The sequence below is a fragment of the Talaromyces atroroseus genome (genome assembly GCF_001907595.1).
Source record: "Talaromyces atroroseus strain IBT 11181 chromosome Unknown scaffold_4, whole genome shotgun sequence".
NCBI classification, from domain to species: Eukaryota; Fungi; Ascomycota; class Eurotiomycetes; order Eurotiales; family Trichocomaceae; genus Talaromyces; species Talaromyces atroroseus.
In genome coordinates this window covers 789291-805882 of record NW_017971436.1, presented here as the reverse complement: position 1 = coordinate 805882, position 16592 = coordinate 789291, and the positions used below count along the sequence as shown (strand labels likewise).

The 16592-nt window shown below is 49.6% G+C and overlaps 5 protein-coding genes across 5 annotated transcripts; 2 read left to right on the top strand and 3 right to left on the bottom strand.

Moving 5' to 3' along the window:
- Positions 1-773: 773 nt before the first annotated feature.
- Positions 774-6672, bottom strand: UA08_04157 (hypothetical protein; the record flags this gene model as incomplete). Its single annotated transcript, XM_020266449.1, has 3 exons — positions 774-1077; positions 1150-6519; positions 6662-6672. 3 exons carry the CDS (start codon positions 6670-6672, stop codon positions 774-776), a joined length of 5685 nt encoding a protein of 1894 aa, XP_020120493.1.
- A 1148-nt stretch (positions 6673-7820) lies between these two features.
- On the bottom strand, positions 7821-8337 carry UA08_04156 (hypothetical protein; the record flags this gene model as incomplete). Its single annotated transcript, XM_020266448.1, has 3 exons — positions 7821-7967; positions 8058-8194; positions 8310-8337. The coding sequence occupies 3 exons, from the start codon at positions 8335-8337 to the stop codon at positions 7821-7823; spliced, it is 312 nt and encodes a 103-aa protein (XP_020120494.1).
- A 239-nt stretch (positions 8338-8576) lies between these two features.
- On the top strand, positions 8577-11537 carry UA08_04155 (hypothetical protein; the record flags this gene model as incomplete). Its single annotated transcript, XM_020266447.1, has 3 exons — positions 8577-10056; positions 10113-10266; positions 10322-11537. The coding sequence occupies 3 exons, from the start codon at positions 8577-8579 to the stop codon at positions 11535-11537; spliced, it is 2850 nt and encodes a 949-aa protein (XP_020120495.1).
- Positions 11538-12046: 509 nt separating this feature from the next.
- Positions 12047-13692, bottom strand: UA08_04154 (hypothetical protein; the record flags this gene model as incomplete). Its single annotated transcript, XM_020266446.1, has 4 exons — positions 12047-12176; positions 12232-12601; positions 12655-12946; positions 13009-13692. The coding sequence occupies 4 exons, from the start codon at positions 13690-13692 to the stop codon at positions 12047-12049; spliced, it is 1476 nt and encodes a 491-aa protein (XP_020120480.1).
- Positions 13693-15839: 2147 nt separating this feature from the next.
- Positions 15840-16506, top strand: UA08_04153 (hypothetical protein; the record flags this gene model as incomplete). The annotated part of the gene is made up of 2 exons (XM_020266445.1): positions 15840-16348; positions 16419-16506. 2 exons carry the CDS (start codon positions 15840-15842, stop codon positions 16504-16506), a joined length of 597 nt encoding a protein of 198 aa, XP_020120891.1.
- Between the last annotated feature and the right edge of the window lie 86 nt (positions 16507-16592).

The window sequence follows — 16592 nt, the reverse complement described above, 5'->3', positions numbered from 1 at the left end:
TGACTGGTTCACAAATTTTTGTTCTTGTACATTATCTACCTTCTTCTTTTGTCTACTCAATTTTGAGCTTTTCATGTACCTCTTTTTTTTCACACAGAATATTCACAAAAATGAACAAAAGGGGGACGAATCAGATCTTGAATGATTCTTATACGCTCGGCTCATTCATGACATGACAAGTTGAATTTTTTCTTTTCGCAAGAAATGTTTGAGGAAATTTTTGATGTGTGTATAATAAGTGTTTCGCAGTATGGAAATGAATGCGTTCTTTATTACCCACTCCATGTGAGCTTCACTCCGAACATACATTTCGCAGTTCGGTTTGGTTGCCATCAAAGGGTAAGTCAAAGAACTGTTTTCTACTATTAGGGGAATAGAATAGAACTTTGTAACGAAGCTGCGTCTTGTCGATGAATGAGGTAGAATCTAGATTTAGATTTCTCTACTTCAGAGACAGACTAGGGCAATACATCAAAATCAGAGTCTGGAAGAAAAGGGGGAGTAAAAATAAAGGTTTTGTACAGAAGAAGATACCATAGAAAAGAGAATATAAAGAAACACATAAGAAGTTTGAAACCCCCTGGCTTTGAAAAAAGAAAAAGCAAAATTCCTCCATAACACCTCCAGGAACACGACCCCGCCTAATGTTGATTGATACAAATAATAACAAGGGATTAAAATCCAGAACTCCGTGATTTCTAACTTTCCCCTCTGTTCTTTTTTTCCCCTGTGAGATGCACGTTTTTCATTTCATCGTTGAAATGATCGAGAGATCATCCCTTCATAGTAGCCAGGAACGAGTCCAAATTGTACTCTTCCTGATATTGACGATCGTCCCATAACTCGCCTAGATCGTCTAACCATCCCTTCTTGCCCTTTTCTTTAACCTCGCCATCGATATCGACCATGTCAACTTCATTGCCAGCCGCACCTTCTTGTCCTCCAGGCTTTTCTGCGCCTTCTGCAGTTTCGCCGAGGTTGAAGAGGTCGAGTAATTGGTCCGTGTCCATAGTGTTGAGGCCTGCGTTTTGTTGGTTGACTACCGTCGATGCTACGTCGATCTTGAATCGTTGGAGACTTGAAGTGCGGAGTTAGCGAATGAAATCTCTCCCAAAAAGTATGTAAGCTGAAAGCGAGAAAATAACTTACTTCAAGATCTTCTCTTCTAAAGTACCCCTTGTGATCAGACGGTAAACATTAACCACCTTCTTCTGACCAATACGATGAGCGCGGTCCATGGCTTGAATGTCCTTCTGAGGATTCCAATCATGCTCGACAAAAATGACCGTGTCAGCACCAGTAAGATTCAGACCTAATCCACCTACACTGGTGGTGAGTAGCAAGACATCGTAGCTAGGGTCGGTGTTGAACTGGTTGACGATATTCTGACGCTTCGTTGCCTCAACACTTCCATCCAGTCTGAGATACTGAACAGAAGGAAGCATTTTTTTAAGCACATCCTCTTGCACTATATCAAGCATCTCTTTCATTTGACAGAAAATAAGTGCTCGGTGAGGACTGACGTAGCTCGCTCCTGTATCTAATTCTCCTTCCGTATTAGGATCCACGCCAATGCCGCAATCGACCAACAAGTCTCGTAAAGCTGCCAATTTGGGAGCATGAGCAACATCTCTGATATGAGAGTTCTTTGTGCTCAACATCTTCTGGACGTCATCGTATTGCTTGTGACCTTCTTTGATTACCAAGGCAGGGGAATTGCAAAGACGGCGCATGTACTGAAGTGCCTGGAAGATGTGCTCTTTAGCGGACTTATCAGTACTGCCCATCTTCTGTGCAAGATCCTTTTGTTCTTTCTTAGTGAAGTCTTCAAATAGCTTTCGTTGCAAATCACTTGGGTCGCAATAATAGTTTTGCAAAATCTTGGGCGGCAGGTCGTTCAAAACCTCCTCCTTCAAACGACGCAACAAAAATGGAAGAACCTGCTTATGGAGAGCCTCGATTGCCAGGGCACCTGCCTCTTGCTCTTTCGACGATGATTTGCTGAAACGGCTTGCCGCAATGGGCTTGGCGAAACGATCTAAAAAGACCTTCTCAGTACCCAAAAAGCCTGGCATCAAGAAATCAAAGAGGGACCAGAGTTCCAACACGTTGTTCTGAATAGGAGTACCGGATAAAATGAGACGATGATTGCTGATGAGTTGCTTCACGGCCAAAGTAATCTTCGCTTTAGGGTTCTTAATGAGATGCCCTTCGTCCAATACGCAGTAATTCCAACTAATAGGCGTGAATACCTGGGTATCGTTCCGGCAAATATCATATGATGTAATGACAATATCTGCTTTTTCTAGCTCACCCCGTAGTTGTGAACGTACTGCTGGTGGTCCGACATAAGCTACACAAGTGAGGAATGGGGCATATTGCTTGATTTCTTGTTGCCAATGGCCCGATAGCGTAGGCGGGCAGACAATTAGCGACGGCAACTTGCGGACATCCGGCGCCTGCGTACGAGCGAATTCCTCTGCTCGCATGTGGTGATCACTTGCTACAATACAAAGCGTTTGTAGCGTTTTCCCGAGACCCATGTCGTCACAGAGAATGCCATGCAGGTGGTATCGGTTGAGGAAAGCCAGCCAGTTAACTCCCTCTTGTTGATATGACCGTAACTCCGCTTTGATAGCAACGGGAATTTCAAAGGGCTCTACCTTCCGAATGTCCAGCATCTGAGACATGAACTTTCTCTCACGATCACGTCCTTTCAAAAGCTCCTCTGACAGACCCGGAGGATCCGGAATACCTGCTTCAAGGGGAACAAGTTTGACGAGTGTCGCAAACGAAGTGGTAGCTAGAAGTCGCACATCGTTATCGGAGTCACTCATACGTCCAAGCACTGGAACGATGAGGAAAATAACATAGGGCAGAATTCCCTCTTCCATCACATGTATGAGATGATAGACGCATTCGACAGCACCTTGACGGTGGTGTACATCCAATGCATTATTGACGGTAGGAAGTACCTTTTCGACTAGCATAGTCATTCCTTCAACAGTGATCACGCTGCAGATTGTAGCAAAGCATTTAGCAGCCGCGTAACGAATGACAGATAGCTCACATTGCAAGGATTTTGCGATGACAGGCATGAGATCGATGACCCAGGGATAAAGGCCGGGGTGGAATTTTGGCATAAGAGCTCTAAGAGTCGATAGACCATCCACAGCTTCTTGACCGAGTTCGTTATCAGAATCTCGAATATTAGCCGGCAAATCACCAGTAAGGGCCTCGCGCAGTGGCTTTTCAATGAGAGCAGCGAGGTTCGGAATCTTTTCCAACAGTTCGCACCCAAACTTGGTGGCTAATTGCTCAAGAGCCTCTTTAGCACCCCGTCGCATGATTCTAGCCTCCCGAGCTTCTCTCTCGAATTTCGCTGCATCAACATGTTCTCTGCGATCTTCCTCCTTCCTGAGAGATAAAATCGCTTTCTCAAGATGAGCATTGTGGTGGAATTCTGGTGTTTCGGATGTATCTACACAGCAATATTTGACTAAGTTGCCAATTACCTTGTCAACCGGTCCTCTCTTGGTCGCCGTAGTGTAATAATCAATGAGATTGACGATGGCCGAGGCTGATCGCTGTTGCAATTCTCCATTGTCCTCCTTCTTGATACTATCCATCATACCTTTGATGATATGGCTCGGCTTCTTGGGAATTTCATGTAGAGCAACAAGAGCCCCGGCTGTCGCAGCACGAATACGCATATCTCTCTGTTCTTTGATATTTTTCGCCTCTTCAATGGCAGACTCCGCACTGGACCGAGTGTCGTTTAGAACCTGAAGCGCAGTAATACGTTGCGCTGGAGTCAAACTCTTCTTGAGACGCTCAAAATCGGGGCCAACAACTTTCTCGGCGTCAGCTATGGAAAATGCATTAGGTCCAGCCTCAGGGTCTCCCTGAACAACAACCGCCAATGTCGGTAGCCGTCCGGATGGGACGTGTGCGTGGTCTCTAAAGGCATTAAGAAGTGAATGGCATTGTGCTCGTGTGATCTGCAGGTAAGACACGATATCACTGTACCAACCCGGGCGATCGACCTCGACAATCGGTCGTAGGCTATCGCAAAGCGAGGACGTATATTTTCCACTGGGTCCGGCTCGCTTAGCGTATTCCTCTATAACCATTGCGGCTGCCAGTTGAGAGGAAGACCCTGGCCAATTAAGTCCTTCCAGAATAGATTGCCACAAGCTGGGCAAATTCTTGGAGTCCCAGATAAACAGGAACTGTCCGAGAGCTTGTGCTGCGAATATTTTAGACCGTATCATAGTATCCAAACCAACTAAATCAATGTCTCCTTGAAGCATATGGCCGTCAACGTTATGTGCAGATGAAGGCGGCAATTCCTTCTTTTCGGACTTCCTACGCCGACCTCTGCCGGATTCTGATGCAGTTGGGGGGCTGGACTTTCTGCCTGGAGTCTGGGGTTGAGCAAATGCATATGCGATGCCCGAGGGCTTGATGAACAAGGAGGCATTCATTGGGATGGGATAACGAGGTACTCCAAATGGACCCATAGCCAGAGTGATCAAAGGCTGGACTTGCGAGCCTAGGGCCTCTGCTGTGAAAAGATTGCGAGCATCAAGAGCCTTCACCAAATCATACCAAACTTCGAGTGAAAGTTTGAGGACGCCTTCATTTCGCTCAACCAGAATATTCTGGAATATTAAACGCATAGCTTTTCCATCAACCCACGCGTTTGAATCCGTATCCTCGAGGCGTAAAAATGTTGTGAGGGCCCGGAGAGCTGCCAGTCGAACACTGGTAATCGTGTGTCGCAGGAATGGATACAGACGTGGCACAAGATTAGCGAAAGACTGTTCAGGGTCATCAGTAGCATTAGCTTTCATCGCCTCTAAGACCTGAGGGAACGAGCACAATTTCGCCAACAAGTCCATAACGGACCCGGTGCTAGCACTAAGATCGTCTTGTAGATTCGACAAACAGTCCCACACGATGTTAATAAGAGCGCTCAGGGAGCCCTGGCGTGAGGTAATGAGTTCCTCGGCGATGGGTATCAAGGTTGCGGCGCTGACAGCTCGCACATCGTCATCGAAGTCTGCTAATCCTTTCATGACTGCTTCAAGAACGCCATCCATGATTGTAGCATCTTTGATCAACAATTCCTTTCGAACGGCTACCAAATATCTCAAGCCGATCATACCGCCATGGCAGACTTCCCAAATGGGCCTCTCAAGTCCGAGATCTCTTAGCATGATGACACGATGTAGAGTTCGGTAAACCTGAACGACAGATTTTGAGGGTAGGTGAGAGAGAACAGCACCTAAAGTCTGACCAACGGTTTCTCGAATAGGAGCAACCACGTTGTCGGATATATAATCGCCAAAGCGGTCAAGCATGAACACGCATAGTAAGCGACAAGCTAGGTCATCAAGCCACTGCCGATTACGAAGATCGTTTTCGGCTCTGGACTTGGACAGAAGACGACCAGCACCAGAACCTTGAACACGTACGACTTCCCTGAGACCCATTGCAGCTCCGTGTCGTATTTCCCAATTTGGGTCAAAAAGATCTGCCATGAGAAAATCGCACATGCGTTCATAAGGCCATTCCTCGCCTTGTTCCTCAGCTTCAGTCTGAATCATCGGCCTTTCAGGAATGGTGGGCCCTTTGAATTCAGAAACCACTTTGCTGTCATCATCGGCGCCTTGACGGTCAAGCGAAAAATAGTCTGTTTTCTTTTCACTCTCATCATCTCCGGCTTCTGACTTGACCGGGTACGGAGTTGTAATAGAAGGTGTCGCCATGCTGTCTGAAGGCTTTCGAGAGGAAAGATCGACGACTCGGACTTTGTTGGCACTATTCCTTGCATTCTGTTTGTTCTTGCGCTTCAACTGGTTTAATTGGCGTTTGCTGAGACCGGAATCCTCGCCGTTAGGCTGCTCTTTTGAAGCCGTCCCATTAAATGTACTGTTATGGCGAGATAAAATCGGAACTGGCTTAGCATTTTTTGATATTGACTCGGAACGGGAAGCAAAGTCATTCTCGTCAAGCAAGTCATTTTCAAGATATTCCCCGGCCAGTCCAAGACGCGCTGTCAGGGTTTTCTTCTGCTGTTCCAGTCTTGATGCTGGATCCATGCCAGCAATAGTGTACTCATATTCCCTACCTGCGCTACCAAGCAATTTCCTGCCGAATTTCAAAACGGACCCGATGTCTAGAGTCTCTAAGCGCAGCACGCCCTCCGAGGCAGACGGAGAATCCTCAGGTTTAATTTCAGATTTGATTTCAACATGGTCATCTTCTTCGTCTTCCTCTGGTTTCTTGATCGTCAGGCCGTCATCCTGGTTTGGATCAAAGCATTCGGCATTAGCCGCAACCAGGCCAATTGCTTTGGCAGCGGCAGTGCGCGTATCCCATGACTTAGACCGCAGGTACGGGAGGATGCGGCCCAAGAGGTTGAACAGTTCATCTGGATGTTGTTTCTGGACATCGGCCAGTTGCTGGGCTGCAGTGTTGCGAATGACCGGGGTGCTGCCAGTCTCTAGAAGCCTGCAATAAGGGTTAGAGCCAATTAGCGCGCGGGAGCGGGAATGCAGAAGAGCTCACGTGACAAGTCGGTCAAGCCTAGTCCCAAGATGGTTAGCGGATCGTCCCATGGCCAAGATAGGCCTAAGGCAGTTAAAGTCCTCACCTGGAAGTCATGCTGGGCTGCGGAATGCAGCCTCAGCAGCATGCACAAAAGTGGTGCAACGTCTAATCCAAATTACTGGTGATCAGTGCACACAGACAGCTGAGGGTCTATCATAAAAGCTGAAGGTGAGCGGGTGGTGAAGCAGCCAGCTGGTGAGTTCCCATTGGATGATCGCAAGAATCGCACTAATATCTGAGGTTGCTTTATTGGATGAGAGCGAGTTGACAATGGAGAAGGCAGGTCCTGCTGTGAATTAGGGGAGGAAAAAGAAAGGAAAGGATCAGTTTCGTGCAAACAATAACGCCAGGAATGGCTGCTGCCAACTAGTGATAGCAGGGGCAGATAATAAATGCCTGGAGAGGGCAAAGGGCGCCAAAAGGGAAGAGCGCCGCGGGACGACGGGTGACGGGTACAAGGTCTGGAGCTGGAGCTGGAGCAGGAGCAGGAGCGGTTGCAAGGCTGTTTATATCATGGCTCACCTGCTGGGCCTGGCGCGTTTTGCTGGATGGCGCGGACGATGCTAGCCCTGTTTGGGCCTAGTGGCGACTGCGCGCCGCAGGCTTTTGCGTTTGTGCGTGTAGCAGGTCACGTGCAGTCATGTGACCAGGTGTATCTATAAGGCAGGGCAGAGTTGACTGGTTTATTGTTGAGTCTTTTCAATGTTGGGGGTTTGACAGAGAACATAGCGACTGCATAATTATAATCATACAGAAGTCTGTCTGGACAGTGACAGCATCTTGTGTGGGCTGTCCATGGAGATCACGAGTAAAAGACGGCGTCTCTATTTTATTAACCACTAAACAGATATTCTTAAGCTTCAAGACAGTCTGGCACACGATTGATATACAGGCAGTCCCATATAACTTGCCTTTGAAGCCTGTGTTGAAGACCATGTCAGCAGCTGAAGGCTCCCAAATGCAGACATCCACTCGCTATTACATGGATCAAGCTTGACCACGTAATGAGAAACTTCTCTGCAACAAACGTAGGGTGTATCTCGGGAGATGAGAAGTTGAACTGAAGAAAGCCAACGTGTATTGCGAATTTATTTCTGTACAATGGTGGTCACATCGCTAAGACCATAAAAAAGAACATGCGGCTATGACATGACACGACCGCTTTCCCGTCATAACTTCTACCTCCACAGCCATATCAAGTCCTACTGCAAGCCCAAAACTTTCGCCGACTCGCTCTCTTTGCCCAGCAATCCTAGATTCCGGATATCCTCGGCTTTTGGTGCGTTTTCTCTAGGGAAGGTAGCCTCTGCTTTGCGGTAGGCTGCTTGAAGTCGCTTCGTTCGAATAATCTAGCGCTGAGTCAGTCTCGAAAGGCTTTTCATAAAGGCTGCAATCTATGGCAATCCGCTAGGCCATTCTCTAGCAAGGATTGTACGCACCTCTTTGCTGTGGTGCAGGCACTCGGAGTAATCTTCGAAAGCTGCAAGGCACTTCTTCTTCCCTTCCACGCCATCTGATCCATTCACAACGTAGCATCCGAGGAGTTCCTGCCAAAAGGCGAAGCAGCGCGAGGGGCCTGTGTCGCAGCGTTAGAGCATTGAAACAAGGAACGTTCGACGGAACAGCCACGCGATCGAGACCAATTGAACTCTGAAACTGCCAGATAAGGCTGCCTGGAGACATGTACTTACCGCCATTGAGACCGAAACCAGAAGCCATGGTGGGTTATAGAGGGGTGAAGTCGAGATTCTCGGTGAGGTCAGGAATTAAGCCGTGGAGGAGTTAGAGGAGGTCGACGCTGAACGGCAGCAGTGGGCCTGGCCGGGGGCGGTATGATTGGCCAGCGATGCTCAACGTGGAATCCGCCGCAACATACAGTTCACGATTGCGTACAGCAACGAATCTCGCTGTAGAAAAAAAGAAGGAACAGTCCTTTCTGCTCGCAAGATTGAGACAGGATGGCTAACTTCGACAGCCTGTCCGATGCTCAAGCTATTCTCCTTGCGTGCGAGCTCTGTGCTGCCAGCAATGTAGCTGCATTGCCTCGCTTGCAACAGCATTTCCCTACGTCACTAACTGCAGTGCGCCTGTTTCGCATCTTGCTGTCCTTTCTGCCGGAAAGTACGCGCCCTCAGCAATACGTTTCGATCTTGAATGACATCGATCGAGGCACGGCTGTTGCTGCGTCTTCCGGGGATATCGATGCGTCAAAAGTCAAAGCCATCGAAGAGCCGGTCGCTTGGAAACGTGTTCGACGGCTGCGATTGCTCCCTCTCAGATACCCTCACACCGACAGTACGACAGAAATAACAGATGCTCTTACCGAGTTTCTCATCCATCGATCTCATAGGATAGATACCGAAACCGGCCTACAAACTTACATCCTTGAGCTCATCCTACCGTTTTATGACCGTTCGGAGACGCTTCGACGATGGCTCGTCTCCAAGATATTACCGCTTTTACGGTCGAATTACGAATATTATCCGAACAAAGAAGATATAATTCCGCTTTCCGTCCTTGAATCATTGGATCAGACCACCGGCATCAATGTCCTTCTTTCTATGACGGGCGCTGCTGCGTCAGTGACAGACCTGGCAAGAAATCTAAGGGGTTTGGTCGGCCCGTGGATGTGTGGAGGTGCTGAGTTTAAAAGACGCAGACTTAGTCACGCTCCTGAGACAAGTGAAGCCGAAAATTTGAGCTGGGAAGCTGTCAACGACTGGCTGTTGTCCCGGAGCCTGGTGGAATTTGAGAGTGTCGCTACTGCTCTCATTGATTGGGACGGTCCGGAGGACGTCGACTTAGGTGGGTATATGGAAACGCAGCTTTCTTCGGCAGAACATGATCGACAGCAGAAGTCCTACGGACAAGCAGGTCTTGCCGTAATATACGCGGCAGACCCGACAAGGAGTTCGCTTGAGAGATTATACGAGATCGCATCCAAGGTGGCCAGATTGCTCCAGCTTGATACCCCCGCTGAGACTTCCTTTGATGACCCTTCACTGAGCGCAGTAGACCTGAATCTGGACGTAATATCAGCTACGTCCAAAGCATCATTGTTACAGAATGCGCTTCTTAGAGGTGATAATGCATTGACTGTTCCCTCTTCGCAATCGATAGGATTCTTGCAGGCGATACTGATATCGGCGCGTATCTTGCGTGACTTTGGCTATATCACTTCATGTAGATCGGCGGCGACGGTATGTCTACACGACAACGAAGAGACGCAGTCGTGGGAGGTCAATGCAGTTCTGGACACGATAGTCAAGCAGCCAAAACCTGGACAGGACTGGAGCAAGATACGCGAACAGATACTCTGGCTTCGGGATTGGATCGGAAGTTCGGAAGACAGAAAGGTACAGTGCCACGGTCTTTTCTGGAGGGTCCCCAAAGCCGTTGTAGAGACCGAAATTCTAAAGGCCATGGTAACTGTTGGCAGTATGTTTTCCTACTTATTTGTAATATTTTGTATCCGGTCTGACAATATCAAACAGAGTATCGGCTGGCTGCGGACATATATACTGAAGCAACATCGCCGCTGGACTCGACGCAGGTTGAAGCTGCTATCCTGGACACAATCATCACATTTTATGATACCGCTAGCAATGGTAACAAGACTCGAGGGAAGTTGAAGAAGGCTGTTGAGATGTAAGTATATTTTTTTTCCCACTCAAATTCACGGAAAACTAATATTTTCTGCTAGTCTCAATTTCTTCCAACCTCGCTTCCCTGACTCCAAACGGTTCAAGGAATTAGTCGCTCTCATTTCTGCGACACATGCTCTTTCTTTCTACTCCCTGACCCTGCAACACGGGGTGCCATTCCAACCGGTCAGCATTCGGATCCACGGCGACCCATTAGCTCTGATCGAGAAAGTGCTAGACCAGAACCAAAACAGCTACACGAAACTAGACGATCTACTTTCCATTGGACGGAATTTTGTTACAGCCGGGCTGATTAAATTTCCTGTTTCCTTTGGGGATGACGATTCATCGACACTCTCGCAGGAACAAGCTTTAATCGTAGCCGAAAGACGCATCATCTCCATGGCAGTGTCCTCAGCACTAGAATCCGATGACTTCGGCACTGCATATTCCTACATCCTCACCCGCCTCACACCTCCCTCCCTCATGCCATCCTCCTCCTCCTCCTTATCATCCCCCGTCGAAGAAGACATCTCCTGGCGCGCCGCCTACAACGCTGGCCGCTACAGACCACCCACAACCACAACAGAACAACATACCCTCACATCCCAAATCCACAACCTCTCCCAAAGAATGGAACTTCTCTCCCTCGCCCTCATCCTCGCGCCCACAGCCGATCCCTTGCCCGAAGTTCTCGGCGCATGGCGACGCTGCGACGAAGAAATGACCCTCCTCCGCGCCCGCGAGTCCCAAGAAGCCGAAGAATGGGATTCGAAAGGTGACCAACAAACCGCTCCTATTTCCATCGTTCCCGGCGGCTTTGGCCCTTCAGATCAAGAACTAGATGCATACGAAAATGCGCAGCGACAGAGTAGTCGGCAGCGGAGCCGGTCTTACTATAATATTTCCACAACCACCACCAAAAATAATAACGAAGAAGCGCCCATGGGTCTATTTGATGTTGCCCGCGGCGCCGCGAGGGCTTTTAGTAAGAATATTTCCCCACTGCAAGAACAACAACAACAACAGCGACAAAATCGGCTTTCACTTTCGTTAGGCCATGGCAATGCCGAAATACGAGAAGGACGAGAAAGGGGAGAGAGAGAAGGAGAAGGAGAAGGAAAAGAAGATATAGAGAAATCACTAGACTCGCTACTCGACGGCGCAGACTCGTCGGAACGAGTGCGCAAACGTGATGTAGTTAGTAATATGGTTACGGGCGGGTTGGCGAGTGGCATTGGATGGGTGTTGGGTGCTCAACCTGTTAATCGATGATTATTTACACATATGTATATATATGTACGTATGAATGGATATGGATAAAAATCGCTTGTCATCAAGGAAAGAATGTTCATGTTTCAATGGCATGTATATATGTGGTTAGTATAATATAAATCAAGTCGAGTCAAAATCAGATACGCAAACGCCCAATACAGAAGTATAAAAGAAGCACAAAAGAAACAAATAAAGACAGACAATTTCCGGAAATTGGGTCAAACATACTATACTATGCTATACTAAAAACATGATTTGAATCAAGTTTGGTTGCGTCATGTCATGCAATATCATGAAAAAAAAAAAAAAAAATGTAGTGATGTATAGTCTGATGGAGGAGGCACAGCCCCCTGATCTCTTTCCACTGGGGAGGGTTAAAAAGGTATTATATGCATGTTTGTGTGGGTGTGTGTGGGTGTGTGTGCATATGTATGTATGACGAGAGATATTAACAATGTAGTCGAGGCGGACGGTCAACGGTCGACGTCGATAGCGAACGAGCGCAAGGTCTAGTTCTTCCAACCCCATACCTTCCTAATAAAATTGGCCATGTTGACCTTTTTGTTCCTGATGTCCTGCATCCATGGATGGTCCAGCATCCGCCACGGCGTGGCCCTTCGCGGAGGGTCTTTCTCGAGGCTGTTCAGTCATTAGCTTTTGGCCTTGGAAAGAAAAGAAGACAAGTTAGACGCACCAGCATTCAATGAAATACTTGAAGTTATCAGTCCAGTGAATGTTACATGCAGGCTCATCTTTCAATGTCGGTATTGGCTGGCGAACAATGTATGTCAGGAGGTCAATCAAGCCAGCTCGGGGCTGCATTTCAGTTCCATCTGCAGGGAACGGGAAGCGATGCTGAGCAACTTCAAGTAGCGTGACGCCCAATGACCATACATCAGAAGTAATCGTGTAAGACTGGCCTGTGATTCTTTCGGGGGCCATGTAGTAGGATGTGCCAATGAAGGTATTGGCATCGCCTTTCGTACCGAATTCTCCGCTGACTCCAAAGTCACAAAGCTTGACCTGTCCATTTCGGCACAGCAGAATGTTGGACGGTTTGATATCTAAGAGTGTAAGCAGTGGTTCTAACTATCCCTTGAGTTTGAGAAAAACACACCTCGATGGATGATCTTTCGACTATGAAGATAAGTCAAGCCATTAAGGACTCCTTCGGCGACTTTTCCCAGAACCTTTTCTCCGGTTCGTCCGCCAAGTTTCCTGACTTCACGGTAGATAGTATCCAGACTGCCTCCCTCGCAGAACTCCATAGCGATAGATATGGTGCCTGTGGATTTATCCATGAATGCACCATAATAGCGGCAGATATGTTCGGAAGCGCAGTCTTTGTTGAAGTTGAGTTCTCGGATGATCTGTTTCTTGACATCGGGATTGGGATCGGTCGTGATGATCTGGGAATAATTATATGTGAGTCAAAACCAGGCGCAGAAAGGGCAACAGAAACAATTCTTACCTTCAAGGCAAAGACGGTCTTTCCATCTTTCAGCCTACAACGAGTCACTGCACCGCCTGCACCTTCTCCTAGGCTGCCAAGTTCCAAGATTCTATCTGACTCGCTCGCGGCCAACCAACCCTCATCATCTAGGTCTTCGACATCAAGGGGCCGGTCCCTCTCCAAGCCCAATTTGTCCAGATCGGTCAACAATCCGCCGACACCGTTCTCCCTCTCGGTTGTGGCACCGCTGTCTCTGTCCGAGTAGACAGAACTAATTGCCGACGACGGGTCGGGAGTGCCACTGGCCGGCTGGCGCAGTCCCATGGCGAACGACAAGGTCGAGTAGGATGAAGAAGAGGCACTGCCGGGGCCGCTGGCCTTGCCGTCGAGGCGTGTAGTGGCATTTCCAGATGCAGACACGCCTTCGCTGCTGGTTGAGGGGGCGGGGATGTATTGAACGGGCGGCGGGTGAGGGTTGCTGTGGTTGACTCTGGGAGTTGCCAGTCGAAGCTGAGGCGGACCGGGGCGGCTCGACGGCTGAGGGAGGGGAATGTCTGATATGCGTGGATCTTCGTTTGAAGGATTGACGGGCTTCATGTTCGGCGAGGGAGGGATGCCAAGGGTCAGGCGCGGTGCTCTGGAGCCGCTGTTGCTGCGAGCCCCTGGCACCGGAGGCCTGAGAAGAGGTGCCGGGGACGACATTTTGTAGCTGGCGCTGGTCTCGTGGGCGAGGAGAGTACTCAATGGCGCCGGCTGAGGCAATCCCGAATCCGCAGGGTCTGCCACGACGGAGGTTGGAAAAAAGGGGAAGAAACAAAGAAAAGAAAAGAAAAGAAAGTAAAAAGAACGAAGATTGGGCGACGTGAGGGATTACGATTTATATACGAATGCAGGGACGAGCGTCTCTGTTTCTCTGCTGAAAAGATCAGAGGAGCTGGATGTTTCAGGCTGAGTTGAGTTGAGGCAGTGAGGTAGGTGGGTGGTGGGGAGAAGGCGCTAGTGAGGGGGAGAGATGCGGCGCAGTCCTGAGGCAGAGAGAGAATAACGAGCGAACACGCAGACAAGCGGGCAGAAAAAGAAAAGAGAAAGCACGCAGAGGTTGGTGATAAGACAGACCCATGGAACTAGGAAGCGCTGGGCGATGACTCGCTGCAGGCCAGGGTCTTTGTCATGCGCCTACGTACGCAGGCTAGCTGGTTGGTCTTGACTAGTATTTACCATTCACCATCCGTAGTTCGTTACATACATACTACATACATAATGAGCATTGTGCAGGGGCATTTCGAAATAGAACTCGGTTGCTAAATAAAACTCGGCCGATCAGGCGCGTCGAAATGTCATATATCACACTCCGTATGAATTATACAGCATGGCCTTCGCCCGTTGTGTTGTATTGCGAGAGTTGACCGTGCAGATGCTACCGCACCATTCGCCCAGATGGAGTATGGCATGTCGCATGTCCTGACTGACGGATGTGTGTGTGCCTGAGGCAGGGTCTCATAGCCATGGGCGCCTGAGGCATCCCGTTGCTGGTAATTTGTAAATACAATGAACAACATAGTAGTCATGACGTGTCACGTGTCTGTTCCGTGCCGGGTGAGGTCAGACTGACAGCTTCATAGTTATCAAACCGGCGGTCTGGCCAGAGCAGAGCTATCGCCGGAATTCCAGATAAAGCATATCGTATTTGATCCCACCCATTGCTCCATATCTATTTTATTCCGTACAGCGCATAGCAGTTAGGACTTCGCAGTATGGAGGCGATTCCCCTGACTATCATCACCCAAGCGTGCCTAGCGCCAATGAGATGCGATGGCAATCGCACAACCGAGTCAGCAGCTAGCGCTGCTGCTCTACGACCCGGTGGATTCCGCCAAGTTTGCAACTCGGTATGGAGCTAATTTTGTCTGTCTGACTTGGGGCGCGAGGGGCAGAGAACGTGGAAGGCGACGATGGGTCCGCGGGTTTCAAGAGGCGCGTCCACGTCTAAGGAAAAGCCAGAAGAGAGAAGCGAAAGCGAGAAGAAGAATCGTCTTTGAGGAAGGCGCTCCTTCTCCCAAAATACACTCCGTACAAACAGCATAAAATGGCAGGAGCGGTTTCTGTTTAATCTCGGCGGGCCAATCAGACGCGCTCGCTCGGTGGGGGCGCACCCCTGACTAGCAGCCGCTAACGGCAGCGACAGAGCCAATCAGCGCTGGTCCCCGCCGGCGCATAAACAAGACAACAACAACTCAGCTCGCGATGAACTCGCCATGCCGTGCACTGCACTTCCTCCCTCCCTGTCTGTTTCGCTGCTCTGGTTGCAGCACTGCGTCAAGGACTGGACTCAAAGAGCCCCCAACACACACTGTTTGCTGCTGCTCGACTCATGCCCAAGGCCAGGCAATCCATCCCCAGCCAGCAACAAGCCGTGTCATCAAAGCATCGCCTTAGCACGCCGCTAAACCTTCGCTGCAACCTCGGTGCTGCATGATGAGTGGCTGCAGCCAAGGGGGCGGAGTCTCCTTAATCATCGAGTGTCTTGAACTTGATGTCTCTAGCGCGATGGGTCTGCGTGTGGTGAAAGCGGTCTCCTGGGCCCTGAAACGATCTCCCATGGTTAATTTCCCTCGCAATACAAAGGCTCCCCCATCCACCTCGATCCTCTCTCTTCTCTTCTCTCTCTCTCCCTCTCTTACACACTCTCTCTGCCAGCCCAGTCTGCCTGTTTGACCTCGGTCGCCCACACTCTTTTTCCAACCCCAACTACCAACGCTCTTTCAGCAAAACCCACCAACCCTCTCACCACCAATTCCCCGACGGAAATCTTTTTTTCTCACACAAAACCCACCGCACTACCAGTCAAAATGCGTTTCTCCTTGGCCACTCTTGCTCTCTTCGCTGGTGCCTCCGTTGCCCAGCTCACCGTCTACACCACTGACGTCGAGACCATCACCTCTTGCGCCCCTACGGTCACCGACTGCCCGGCTCGCAAGTCGTCTGCCACCGCTCCCGTCTCGGTGCCTTCCTCCGTCTCTCCTGTCTCTGAGACCGTCCCCGCTGTTGTTTCTACTCCTGCCGCCGTTTCCACTCCTGCTGTCCCCAGCTCTGTTGCTCCCACCACTATTGTCCCTGCTCCAGTTGCCAGCAGCAGCAGCAGCGTCACCCCCGAGGTCGCTCCTTACCCCGTCTCTTCTGCTGGTCCCTCGACCTCCGTCATCACCGTGACCACCTGCGTGCCAACCACCAGCCTCTCCACCATCACCTTCACCCCTTCTGCTACCTCCGTCTCTCCCGTTGTTGGCACTGGCAAGCCCGGTCCCGTTGGAACTGGCAGCGTTGTCCCCAGCGGCACCAGCACCACCTCCACCACTGTGTGAGTATCCTCTTATCTCTTTTTTTTTTCTTGGTTGTGTTTGATAAGTATGTACTAATGATATTTGCAGCCCTGCCTACACTGGTGCTGCCAGCTCCGTCAGTGGCTCCATGATGGTTGCCGGCGCCGCCGCTGTTGCCGCCGTCTTCCTGGCTTAGATTCTCTCGTAACGACCTTTTTTGTTTATCAAAGATTTTTAATCTTCCCAAAGTTGACATTCTCGGCTTAGGGCCAAGTTACGTGA